The sequence below is a fragment of the Peromyscus eremicus genome, chromosome 12 (assembly GCF_949786415.1).
Source record: "Peromyscus eremicus chromosome 12, PerEre_H2_v1, whole genome shotgun sequence".
Classification (NCBI taxonomy): Eukaryota; Metazoa; Chordata; class Mammalia; order Rodentia; family Cricetidae; genus Peromyscus; species Peromyscus eremicus.
Genome location: NC_081428.1, coordinates 70,601,097 through 70,613,842, shown reverse-complemented (window position 1 = coordinate 70,613,842; position 12,746 = coordinate 70,601,097). Strand labels below are relative to the sequence as shown.

At 45.4% G+C, this 12,746-nt stretch overlaps 1 protein-coding gene across 1 annotated transcript in view; it reads right to left on the bottom strand.

The window, feature by feature from the left end:
• Nucleotides 1–12,746, bottom strand: part of Masp1 (MBL associated serine protease 1) — a 62,712-nt gene that overhangs the window by 29,792 nt on the left and 20,174 nt on the right. Inside the window, exons 3-6 of the mRNA XM_059277029.1 lie at nt 11,056–11,233; nt 9,466–9,597; nt 6,882–7,078; nt 987–1,134 (exon numbers count right to left, since the gene is read on the bottom strand). Coding sequence (XP_059133012.1) covers nt 987–1,134; nt 6,882–7,078; nt 9,466–9,597; nt 11,056–11,233 — 655 coding nt within the window. The remainder of the gene's footprint in view (nt 1–986; nt 1,135–6,881; nt 7,079–9,465; nt 9,598–11,055; nt 11,234–12,746) is intronic.

Below are 12,746 nucleotides of genomic sequence, written 5' to 3'. Positions count from 1 at the left end.
GTTTGAAACCAGGAGTGAGTCATTTTCTGACGCGGCCTTCCATTTCTTCGTTGGTAAAGTGAAGGAGCCAGCCAAATGATTTCATTTATACTCAGAGATTGGAGGGACACTAAAGGCCACTGTCCCACAGCCACAAGAGCTCAGCCCCTGAGGCCTGAACTCCATGGATACCTCGGGTTAAATAAACAAGGTCTTCCTATTTATTTGAAATTTGTGCCCTGGCATTTTTCACTCACTGGCTACTCAGGATGACCACAGTCACCCTTTCTTGCTAGGACACCGAGGGACTGTGGTCAGATGCCTCTGCTTCTCCTCAAGGGGCTGCTCCTGACAAGAACCTCAGTGGGTCTATCCCTGACACCTTCACAGGGACAAACGCTCTTTTGTTAAATTTCTGTCGCTCCTCTCCCTGTGTGGCCATGCAGGCTGAGCCAGGCCTCCTGGTTCTATGAAGATGACTCCTCGTTGGGGTCTACCCTCTTTTCCCTTGAGTTATTACAGACTTATTGAGTCATAGAACTCCCTCTGGGCTGGTGTCAGGACTAGCTGCCTTGGGGCACTAGGGATTGGGGTTGCAGGCTGTGCCAGGCCAGGGACCTGTACAGAGACCCATCTCCACAGAGCTCTGGGTCCACACGCTCCAGTGCCAGACTTGGAGGCGGCCAGGGTTGGGAGGTCTTCTCAGCTTAATGAATCTCCACGTGAGGAGAAAAGAGGAACAATGTGTTTTCAGTCTCTCTATGTGTTGCTGAAGTGTAGACAGTCTTGAGTACAAGCCCATTTTCCCTGGAACCCACCCCCCATTTGTAGGTGGGAAACTCAGCCAGGAGGTAGCATGTCCCTTGTTCCCAATTTCTCAGAGTCCCACTAGGTCCTCAGAGGAGTGGGCTTCTAGCTTGGACGACATCCCTCCTCCCTTAACAACCTGCTGTGTGAGCAAGGGAGCACAGTGGCTCAGGGTGACCTGGGAAGGGGGAAAAGGTTACCTGCTGCCCTGTAGGAGAGTCTCCAGCCTCGGTTCTCTCCCGAGTTGTCGCTTCGGAAGAGGATCTGGACAATGTGACTCTCAGTACTGATTGGCTCTGGGGATGTCTCTCCACAGAAGGGCCCCCAGACTCTTGAACCAGCTTTAATCTAAGAGAGGCAATAAATATATATAGAAAAATGTCAGATCTGAGTGCTGCAGGGCCCTGCTTCAGGTAGACGAGTGCTGGAACTTTCTGGAAGTCCTAATGCAAATCCATAGTATACACTCTTGTTTTTTGTAGACTGACTAGTCACCACATGGCTTTATGCCCATTTTTGTCATAATTTCAGTGGCCTGCAGAGTTAACCAAAGCAAGTTAATAATGCTGGAATTAATGATGAACATTTTGTGGGCAGTCTTGTACAGTAAACAAAAGAGTTAAGGGTCCCACTCTCAAAGACTCTGTTGTTTACTGCAGTGACTAACAATAAGTAAGCAAGATAATTATAAGCATATAAATACATATGCACATATGTATAAAAGGAACATGTGTCATATTTTCTAATTCCAATATTAGAGTATATATAATCTATAGAAGTCACCATTTGAGTAATAGAAACATAGTAACTAACAATTTTAGGTGCTAAGGAAAGCCCTATGATGACATGACATTCGATCTAATATATAGAACGAGTGGAAGAAAATGGAAAAACAGCATATTTTTCCGGCCGCTTTCTAGGCAGAAAAAAGGATAGCATATGTAAAAAAGCAAGGCCAAAGGTGGGAGAGATCTTGGCAGGTGTGAAGAGCAGGAGAAGCCACTGTGGCTGGACCAGAGGGAGTGGTGTAAGACGAGGTTGGACAGACTGGCGAGGGTCTTATTTTATTGAGGAGCTTAGCTTAATTCCATGGACAGTGCTGGTCCGATCTTGATGTGACCCTCTATGCTGTAGGATGAGAGATGCCACAGGAGCAAGAATGGAGTGAGGGTACCAGTTGGAAAGTCGCAGATGAGCAGGGCAGAGGTGATGGAGTTTGGACTATAATGGAGCAGAGCCGGAGACATGGACTTAAACACCATTGGCTAATTCAGATCAACCCAGCTCCCAGTCCAGTGCGCTTGACCCCTTTCCTTCTGTTGCTGAGAACCATGACTCCATTTTTAGCTTTTGTCAATGTCTATAATCCTGAGTGACATCATTGTTTTGTGGAGGACAGAGGAAGTGATACTTCAAGACATTCAGTATCTGGATATGGATATCATGCTGAGCTCCTGGAACACAATGGTTAGTCATCCAAGACAGTCTGCATGTTCCTCTTCCTCTGTGTTACTTTGTGGTTAGAGGGACTTCAAAAAATATCATATTTTCACTCTTTGAGAACTTCATATATATATGTATATATGAAGTATATATATATGTATATATATATGTATATATTTGCCCCTCACCTCTCCACCAACTCTACCCAGGCCCCACCACCACATCTCCCCTTCAACATGATAAATGTCCTCTTCCCATAATCACTGAGTCTAATCAGTGTCGGTCATATATGCACACGGGTGTGGAGCTGACCACTGGAACGTAGACAACCTACCAGGGGCTACTTTCCTAAAGAAAATGCATTTTATCTTAGCCTTCAATGACCAAAGCTCTTCAGCTAGGTGCGGGGCTTTGCAAGCCCCTCCCCGATCTGTGCTGAGCTTTTGACTGGCTTGATCTTGTACAGGTCTCATGGGAGCAACAACAGCTGCAGTGAGTTCATGGCTGAAACATTCCTGTCATGGCCAGAAGACACTGTATCGCAGCCGACCTCAATGATGAGCCGTGTTCTCACAATCCTTCCGCCTCCTTTTCTACAATGTTCCTTGAACTATATGAGGGAGTGGTGTGATATAGATGATTCTTTAGGGCTGAGTCTTTACTCATTTTCTGCACTCTGACCAGATGTGTATCTCTGTATTTAATCACAGCTCATTGTAAAAAGAAGCTTCTCGGACACAGACTGAGAGTTTCACTAATCTATGGGCATAGAGAGGAGTATTTAGAAGGCAGTTTGACAGTATGTCTGTTTAACAAAACGATAGTAGTGGCCTCTTTCCTGAGGTCTATGACTTTCCCAGGCATAGGTTCTTTGCCAAGTTTACAGGGCCAGGCATGAATATTGTTTTGTGGAGTGGGCCTTAAATTCAACCATAAAGCAGTTGGTCACCCCGTTAACATTTATACCACTGTTGCGCTCAAGGCCATATCTTGCCAGGCTACTCTTGTAGCTCACAAGGCCCATACCTGGTATGACTGTTGGTACCTGGTTTCCCTCAGCTGCCTCTGTGGCACCACAGGTACCATGAAAGTTAGCTAGTAAGGAAGAAACTTCTAGGTCAGGACCAGCTTGACTTTTCCATGCCTTATGACTCAAGTGAATGGTGTCTTTAGCAATAGGGTCTTACCATTTACTTCTGATGGGTAGCAAAGAGCAAATGAAAAGAGCCTGTTTTGTTTATTAGGGTTCTATGGGATCTCTCTGACCAATAACTTGAAGGGTGGTACCCTACACCTGCCACTGGGCTTTTTGTTTGATAACTATGGCTTCTGGGAGAAGTGTTATTCTCCTATATTAGGTAATTCCATTTGAACTCTTTTGTATATAACAGAGAGTTAGATAGATTGTTAGATAGATAGATAGATAGAGAGATAGATAGATAGATAGATAGATAGATAGATAGATAGATAGACAGAAATATAATATGAAGCTTCTAAATTAGTATATTTCCATATGGCTCTTTCAAACATCTTTAGTATTAGTTTTCCCTCCGTCTTAGTTAGGGTTATTATTGCTGTGATGAAATACCATGACCAAAAACAAACTGTGGAGGAAAAGATTTATTTGGCTTCCACATCCACATCACTGTTCATCTTTAGAGGAAGTTAGGACAGGAACCTGAGGCAGGAGCTGATGCGGAGGCCATGGAAGGGCTTGCTCCCAGGGCTTGCTCAGCCTGCTTTCTTATAGATCCCAGGACCACCAGCCCCAGAATGGCACCACAAACCATGAGCTGGGCCCTCCCCATAAATCACTAATTGAGAAAATCCTCTGCAGGTTTGCCTACAGCCAGTCTTATTGGAGGCAACCTTCCTCTGCCTTACCCTACTAACCACTTAAACCTTTCTCCCACCTAAACCTTTCTCTCCATGTCTCCTTCCATCTTTATACAACCCATCCTCTGATATCTCCCTCCCTTAAAATCTTATTTCTCACCCTGGCATAGCCTCTTTCCAGTTTCCTGGCTTCTATAGTTACTCCAAATTAATCATACGTATCTAAAGATTCTACGCTAACATCCACATAGGAGAGAGAACATGCAATGTTTGTCTTTCTAGGACTGGGTTACTTCACTCAATGATTTTTCCCAGTTCCATCCATTATCATTTAATGATTTCATCCTTCTTTATTGTTGATATAATTCTACTGTACACATGTACCACATTTTCATTACCCATTCATTAGGTGATGGCCATCTAGGCTTTTTCCATGTCCTAGCTATTGTGAAGAGAGCAGCAGTGAAGATGGACGATCAATGATCTCTACAGTAGCATCTATATTACTATCTTTTAAACAGATATCAATGAGTGATATAACTGGGTCATACAGTAATTGGGTTTCTAGTTTTTGAGGAGCCTCTACCCTAATTTCCATGGTGACTGCATCCATTTACATCCCCACCCACAACGAATATGGGCTCCTCTTTCATCACAGCCTCACAGCATTTGTTATCATTTGGTTTCTGGATCTTCACCATTCTGACTGTGGTCAGATAAAACCTCAAAGTAATTTTAATTTGCACTTCTCCAGTGGCTAAGGATGTTGAAGATTTAAAAATTTTCTTTTTGTCATTTGTATTTCTTCCTTCAAAAGCTCTCTACATAGGTCTATTTTTTTAAAAGTTGGGTTGTTGCTTTTTTTATGTTTAGTTTTCTTAGTTCTTCATATATTCCAGACATTAATCCTTTGTCAGACATACAGTGAGCATTTGTTCTCATACTGTTGCTACCTCTTGACTAGGTCTATGGTTTCTTTTACTATGCAGAAGCCTTTGGGTTTCATGAGGCTGACAGGAGGGACTCCTCAGGGACCAGTACAGAGGAAAGTGAGAACAGCTCTTTCTCCAGTATAGAACTCAAGTCCTGCAACGTTAGGAATAAAATTCTGCCACAAGCTTAGATGATCTTGGAAGTGGTTTCTTCCCCAGAGCCTGAAGGTAAGAGTCTCATCAAGAATGAGGAGGGTTTATATGAGCAAGAATTGTTGAGACCAAGGTTGGATAAAGCACAGGGACAAATAGCCAAACGAATGGAAACACATGAACTATGAACCAATGGCTGAGGGGTCACCAACTGGATCAGGCCCTCTGAATGGGTGAGACAGTTGATTGGCTTGATCTGTTTGGGAGGCATCCAGGCAGTGGGACCGGGTCCTGTGCTCATTGCATGAGTCGGCTGTTTGAAACCTGGGGCCTATGCAGGATCGCTTGGCTCGGCCTGGGAGGAGGGGACTGGACCTACCTGGACTGAGTCTACCAGGTTGATCTCAGTCCGTGGGGGAGGCTTTGCCCTGGAGGAGGTGGGAATGGGGGTTGGGCTGGGGGGAAGGTGAGGGGGGCGGGAGGGAGGAGAACAAGGGAATCCATGGCTGATATGTAGAGCTGAATTGTATTGCAAAATAAAAATAAAAAAATTAAAAAAAAACATTAAAAAAAAAAGAGTCTCATCAAATTGACACCTTGGTTTCAATCCCATGAAACTCTAGAGGGAAAACCAATAGAGCCCGTTGGGACTTCTGGTCTACCCAAGCATGTGGTAAGAGTTGTTGCAAGCTGTTGTGTTGGAAGCAACTTACTCCACAGCAACACAAACATGCCCTGTGCCACCTGCAGCCAAGCTCCCTCAGCTTCTGACTCACTAGAGGGCTAGTCAGCCTTCAAGTTCTTGAGCTTTCTCACAGCGGGTCCTGGGCTTCTCTGCTTCTGCCACTGCTAACAGCTCCCTTTAGACTTCTCTTTCTAACCTCACTGATGGCCCTGCTTCCTCTGCCTAGCTCTCAGAACTCATGGGCTCCAGTTCCCATCGATTTTGTTTTCTTGAACTGCTCAGTATCCTCATGGCTTAGAATGGCATCTGTTTATATACTTGGGGGCACCTTTATTTCTCAGGCTCAGCATCTTCCCTGAAGTCAGAGCCCAATATTTGGCTTCACTCAGACGCTTGACCTAGCACTGTAGGAATTTCTTATTTTACCCCCTACACATCTGAGAACTGTTTCTCCCACTATGCCAGCCAAAGCTCAAAATTTGATTACCTTACATTTGACCTGCAGCATTAGAATAACCTCGAATGGAGTAGTTACTGGCCTTGGACCTTTTCTTCCCTCATTATTGCCTTTATAATGGTCTCTTCCCTCCCACAGAAGCACCTGCATAATGGGTGGGATCTAGTACAAACAAAAACTGTAGCATCTTGTTCGGAATGCATTAAGAAGGCAAGAGTGGCACTAAACCAAGCATGAGTCCTTGCTGAGTGCAAAGCCCCCCCTCAACTGTCCAGCAGACACTCCATAATGTGGAGTCCAGCTCACGGGACCTTCCTAAATTATAGCTTTGACTTTGTAGTTCTTTACCTCATATCATCCTAGTGACCAGGGTCCTGGTTTGGAACCAGAGGAGACCCCAACCTGCAGCAGATGAAACCAAAATAGCATTTTAAACAATGGCATTCTGGGAAGCTGGTGGCTTAGCTCTCTAGCTATCCTAAGAGAAGATGAAAAGCCAAAAGCCCAGAACATTGATTTTCTTTTTTTTTTTTCCAATTGAGCCAAGACACTTCAGCATCCTTGGGACAAGCATCCATTGCAGGCTTACCTTAATGTAGTCATATGGACAGGGCACCTCAGGATGGTCCTCAATGTCAAAAATGTCCTCAAACTGCAGGCTGACCATGAAGCCATCCTCCAAGTCGATGGTATAGGAGCATTCGGAGCTCTTGGGGTAAGGGTTGGGGTAGTCGGGGCTCGTGATGGTTCCTGTCCTCTGGGTAAAGAGATTGCCACTGCATTCCACTGTGGAAAACATAACAGAGAAAATGGTACTCCGTTGACACAGACACGGCCAACCCTCGATCGTCTGCCACTGTGTAGTTTTGACAGGGTTCCCAGGAGGTAGGCAGAGAAGGAATTCCCATTTTACTGAGAAACTGAAACTCTGTGGAGGGTAATGGTCCATCCACTATCACCTGTGGAAAAATGAGACTTTCTAAGTCTCTCTCTAGATGGGGTTTCCGTGGATGATGACTCTTGCTGTGGGATCCACTGGCAAGGGCAGGCAGCCACTCTGAGAAAAAGAGGTTTTGAGATGACGGGGCGGGTGCCGTGTCTGGACCTCTTTGGGTCTTGCTTCCTCCTTTGCCTGGCCATTTTTCAGGCCTCTGCTCGGTCATTCTTGGTCCTCTCCCCCCACACCCTCACTGCCAGCCCCTACCTCTCTCTTGTCGGCTGCACAGGTCCACCCTCTCTGACATGTCCCACACTCGTTTGCTGACTCCTTGCCTCCCTCGCCCCCCAACACACACACTAAACTGAGTTCTATGAACCGCAGATTTCTCTCTCTCTCTCTCTGTGTGTGTGTGTGTGTGTGTGTGTGTGTGTGTGTGTGTGTGTGTGTTTTCCCACTATCCAACATCCAGCTCTCTGGGGAGTCTCACCCCATGACTTAGCCCATGATAGGCTGCTGAACCTTGGTCCCTTGGGCTGGCCCCTCCCAGGCCTGGCATGTCTGTGCCTTGTAAGCCTTTGTTCATTCTGCTCATTTTGCAAATGAGAAAACAGTAGCCCAGAACGGCGAGCATGACTGATGTAAAGTTCCAACAAGAACTGCAGAAGGAGGCCTCTTGAGTTCCCATCTGTTTTCACTTTCTACCTCCAGCATTGTCATGGGGAAGTCTCACCCCTAGGAGGACTAGCAATGGTCTGGGGGAAGGGAAATCTCACTTGTGCACAGACAGATATGCGGTTCATAAACAGATGTATAGGCCATCTGTAATATTTTTTTAAAAAAGATTCCTGGGGTCAGGGTGAAAAAAAGTGAGGAACCTTGACCCTGAGCTTTCATAATTCTCTTTGAGAAAATTGCTTTTAAAAGGTGCTCATTTCTGTTGATGGGTTTATACAGGAGGCACACGGCTTTATTCAGGAAGTTTGGAAGGAAGAAGTAAAGACTCTTGTCTCTATTTGTGGCTTCCTTCCCTGAGCCCTCTCCAAGTGGGCTCACAAGCACAGACCCTACCCTGGGTCCTACTAACCCACGGACAGTTCCCAGAATGTCCTGAGTTCTACCGCACTTCTGAATCATCTTAGGGTTTGTCCTCCCCATGTGGAATGAACGTCTCCATATCCATTCACTCTGTCAAGGGACACTTTTGTCACTTCTCCGGGCCAGATTGGGTCTGATCAGGCTGTGACCACGCTTCCTTTATGCAAGCACAGCAAGTGTAGCATTTACTTTATCTGAACACATGTGTGCACGGCTCTTGCCCAGCTAGCCTGGGGAATACTCCCGGATCGCCATCTCTGACCCAACCGGAAACGGCAAAGCAGGAGCCATGATGGCAGAAAATGATACAGCAGTGGAGGAAGGAGCCACTTTCTTGCTGTCTTTATCTGTTTTCCCCCTCTGTCCTTTGGTCTGAGGTAAGCTCTGTTAGAGAGGAACAGAGGGGCTACTGAAACAGAGAGAAAAAGGAAACTTCGGTTGAATGTATGGCTCATAGACAAAGGGCGGGAAAAGTCAGGTTTCTCGTAAGTCGGCCCGGTTGGTTACTTGCAGAAGGAGAGGAGACAAAGCTCTTGGAACAGACTTTCTGCTCAGGAAGGGCAGCCTGACTTCAGAGCTTGTGTGCTCCTCTGACAATGGACCTGGGACTCCTAGTGGTGTGAGCACCTTGGCCTGTGTCCATGTGCTGTGTGTGTGTATATCCCTGACTTCATTTATTTTAGTGCTCTCTCTCTCTGTCTCTTTGTCTCTCTCTTTGTGTCTCTGTCTCTCTCTCCGTATGTATAAATGCAGGTGTGCATACCTGTGCAGATGATACAGAGACCAGAATTCAGTGTCAGTGATCTTTCTGGTGCTCTCCACCTAAGTTTGAGAGCGGGTCTCCTACTGAACCTGGAGCTCAGCGTTTCATTTCTGTCAGATTGGCTGGCAAGCTCTTTGGGATCTACTTGTCAGCACTGGAATTACAAGCAGGCATCACCAAGGCCAGCTTCTGCATGAGTGCTGGGGTTCTGAACGTAAGTTTTCATGCGTGCGCCCCAAGTTCTTTACCCACTGAACCGTCTCCCCAGCACTGACTTTGTTTTTCGTTGTAGGTACTATGTATCTGTGTCTGGCCTGATCGTATTGGAACATGTGGCGTAGCATGACAAAGCACAGCATCATCCTTAGACCCTACCTCGGCAGGTCCTGTTGTCTGTGTGGAGGATGTAGCCGAAGCGGCAGGAGCAGTAGAAGCCGCCGATGTAGTTGTGGCAGTAGTGGTCACAGGAAAGCTCTTCGTCTTCTCTCTCCTTGCATTCATCCACATCTGTGGGGCAGGCAGAGCCTCTCATCAGTCACCGCACATGTGATGAGTAGGCCACGTTTACAAAACACTTAAGGTCATCCATTGTTTGGGGAGGGTCATGCTTTTCTTTCACTTAATCCTGTGTAAAGCCCGGAGGTGGCCATATCTCCATTTGTCAAATGAGATGAGCAGAATCCAGAGAAGTGAGGCTACTTGCCCAAGATCGGAGAGCTGGGTCTGAACCTAGGCAGTCTGATCCTTGGTAGAGGTGATCACCACGTCTGGGTTACAATAATCACCACACTATGTGCCACAGTCTTACTGCCCTAATCCTATGGATGGTGAAACAGACAGAAAACCCGGGCTTCTTCCAGAGTTTGGCTCACCACTGCATCCCCACCCCCTCTGTTCTGGATATAGGTCAAGTCCTGTCCTAGATATTTGAACATCCATTTCTCCTATAGAAGATTACAAATGGCTGGTAAGTATACACAAAGATGTCCACCATTATTAGCCATTAGGGGATACAGTCTAAGCCACACATATTCACCAGGGAAAATAAAAATGAGGGGAAAAGAGATTGACAACATTTAGTGTTGATGAGGACATGGAGCCATCAGAAATGTCATACACTGTTATACAAATTACATAATTGTTTGGAGAAAATCTGGCAATTTCTTGTAAGACTAAACACAGCTGTCCTCAAACCAGCAATTCTGTGTCTAGATATTCACCAATAAATAGGAAAACATATGTTCATAAAAAGGTTGAAAGAACCTTTATTAAGGACTGTAAAAAAAAAAAAGTGAAGCCCACGTATCTCTCAAAGGGAAAAAGAACAAAATCATTATAGTGTATTCACGCAATGGAACGTAGTTCTGCCGGAGAGCTAAAACAAAATAAATGAGTCTTAGAAACATTATACCAAGCAAAGGGACAATCATGTCCCCACTATATTTTCTGTGTATTCATTTATGTGACATTTTAGAGGCCGAACTAATCTATAGAAGAAAGTCAGAATCATTGGGTTCTGTGAGGAAATTGGGAGCAAAGAATTTAATTGGACAAGAACATGAGGAACTTTCTGGCAGATAGTGAAGTTCAATGTGTGTTGAGGGTTTGGGTCACACACAAATATATGGTTTTTTTTTTCAAAACAGAATAAATGCATGCTTAAGATTTGTCCATTTCATTATGTGTATATTCTATACGGCCAGACAAAACATTGTTAGCAGGTGTTGAACTAGGAAGCAGTGTAGTGATGCCCACCACGACTCTGGACCATCTCAAAAATGATAAATTGTTGGATGAGTGGTGGCTAGCTAGATGGATGGGTCGGTGATCTATGGAACAAATACAGCAAGCCTCTGCAAGCAGAATCCATGGGGCGGGTGCACAGGTGTCCGTCAAGGCGAGAGAGAGCACAAGGCAGTTTTCATCTCCAGAGACAAAGGGAGACCCAGTGATGAGGTGACTTACCTACAGCCATGTAGTGGGCATCAAAGCCCGTGAATCGTTCCTCATTGGAGAAATCTGACCGGAAAGTGACAGACATGAAGGAGCCAGGGGAAAGAACCACTTCCTGGCCGGGGGTCTGCTCCGTGTCCGTGGTCTCCCTGCCACAGAAGGTTGCCAGCACCTGATCTTCTGTTTCTACCTTTGGGGTCAGAGTGAAAAGGAACAAGATGAATCCTTTCCATGTCAGCCTCTCCCTAGATCTCCAAGAAGACAGAGGCAGATGAGGCAGCCTGGGAGATTCAAAGAGGGAACTAGGGACTCTTGGATAGGAGGAAGACATAGGGCTTGTGTAAGTGAATGTGGCCACCTGATCAGTTTCATTTGCTCCATTTAGTTCCCTCAGCAGGTGCTTGGCATCTGTCATTCTTATTGCCGGCCAGATGAGTTGTTCATTGGAAACAATTCAATGGAAAAAGTAAAAAAGAGCTAAGCTAGATAACCTCCCAGACGGGTTCTATACACAACAGGCACTTACCCACTCTTCCAGGGAAAAGAAACCACACACAATAAGTCATTCACAGAGCATCCAGGGTGTGCCTGCCACTGAACACAGCATGAGATGGGGTGATGAAAGACGAGCAAGGATCAGTGTTATTCATGGGACAGTGATGTTCAGATGAACAGGCACAAGCGGAGCTGTGACAGTGTGACAGGAGAATTCACAGAAGCAGGCAGGGGGTGAACGGTCCCCCGGGGGAATGTAAGCTACAGGAGATTAGGAGTGTTTGGTTGTAGTAGCCACGTCCCTGGTACATGGAATAGAACCCGGCACATAGTTATTTATTCAATAAATAACTTGTGAACAAGAGCTGAAACTTCCAGACACATTGTGAGGGCTATGAGGAGCCAGGGAGTCCGTGAAGACTGGAGGAGGAGGCTGTGCTTGAAAGGATATTGCAGCCTTTGTGGTTGACCTTTGGTGACGTCAGTGCTGCGAGTGGAAGACATTGAAAGTTTTTGAACAAGAAGTCCTGTACTCATAACTATATTTAATAGGTAGTGCTGAAAAATTTAGAAACCGGCTTTTGGAGGCCTCCAGAAATTGCACGCATGTACGTGTGTTGAGACCAGATGCAAAATTTCCCTGCTTGATTAAAGAATTCCTTACTTTGGAAGGTCCAGAGACCCTGTGAAAATTTGGAGACCAAAGCAGAGGTAGTCTATTGGTTGCTTAAAGCTGACTTTACGTGTCTTGTTTGGGAAACAGCTGGTTGGTGTAGATATGGTAAAGTTCGATGATGCACATTTAACCTACTTCCTTACTTCTGCTCTATCGCCTTAAAGTTCACTTGATTCCTCTAGTGAGGAATAAAAGCTTGTATTTCTGTTTGCAACGTCTGCATTGATGTTTTAACCAAGCAACAGGAGAAAATTCTATGGAGAACAGTTTCTGCCACCAAAGGGATGCTCTCAAAGGCTGTCTGTCTCGAGTGGCTTTTAATAAGTCCATTGTTCTGTTCCTTAGCGTAGTATGGCAGAATATCTTGACATTTGACACTTCTGTTTTGAGACTAATGGTTTATTTATTTAAAATAAGAAGGAAAGCAATTTGCCCGGGCAACAAAACACAAGGACGATTAATCACTAATGTTGGAAACTGAAGTGTAAACAGGAGATGAGCTCATGGCTTTGCTATTTGTTCTTTCTGCAGA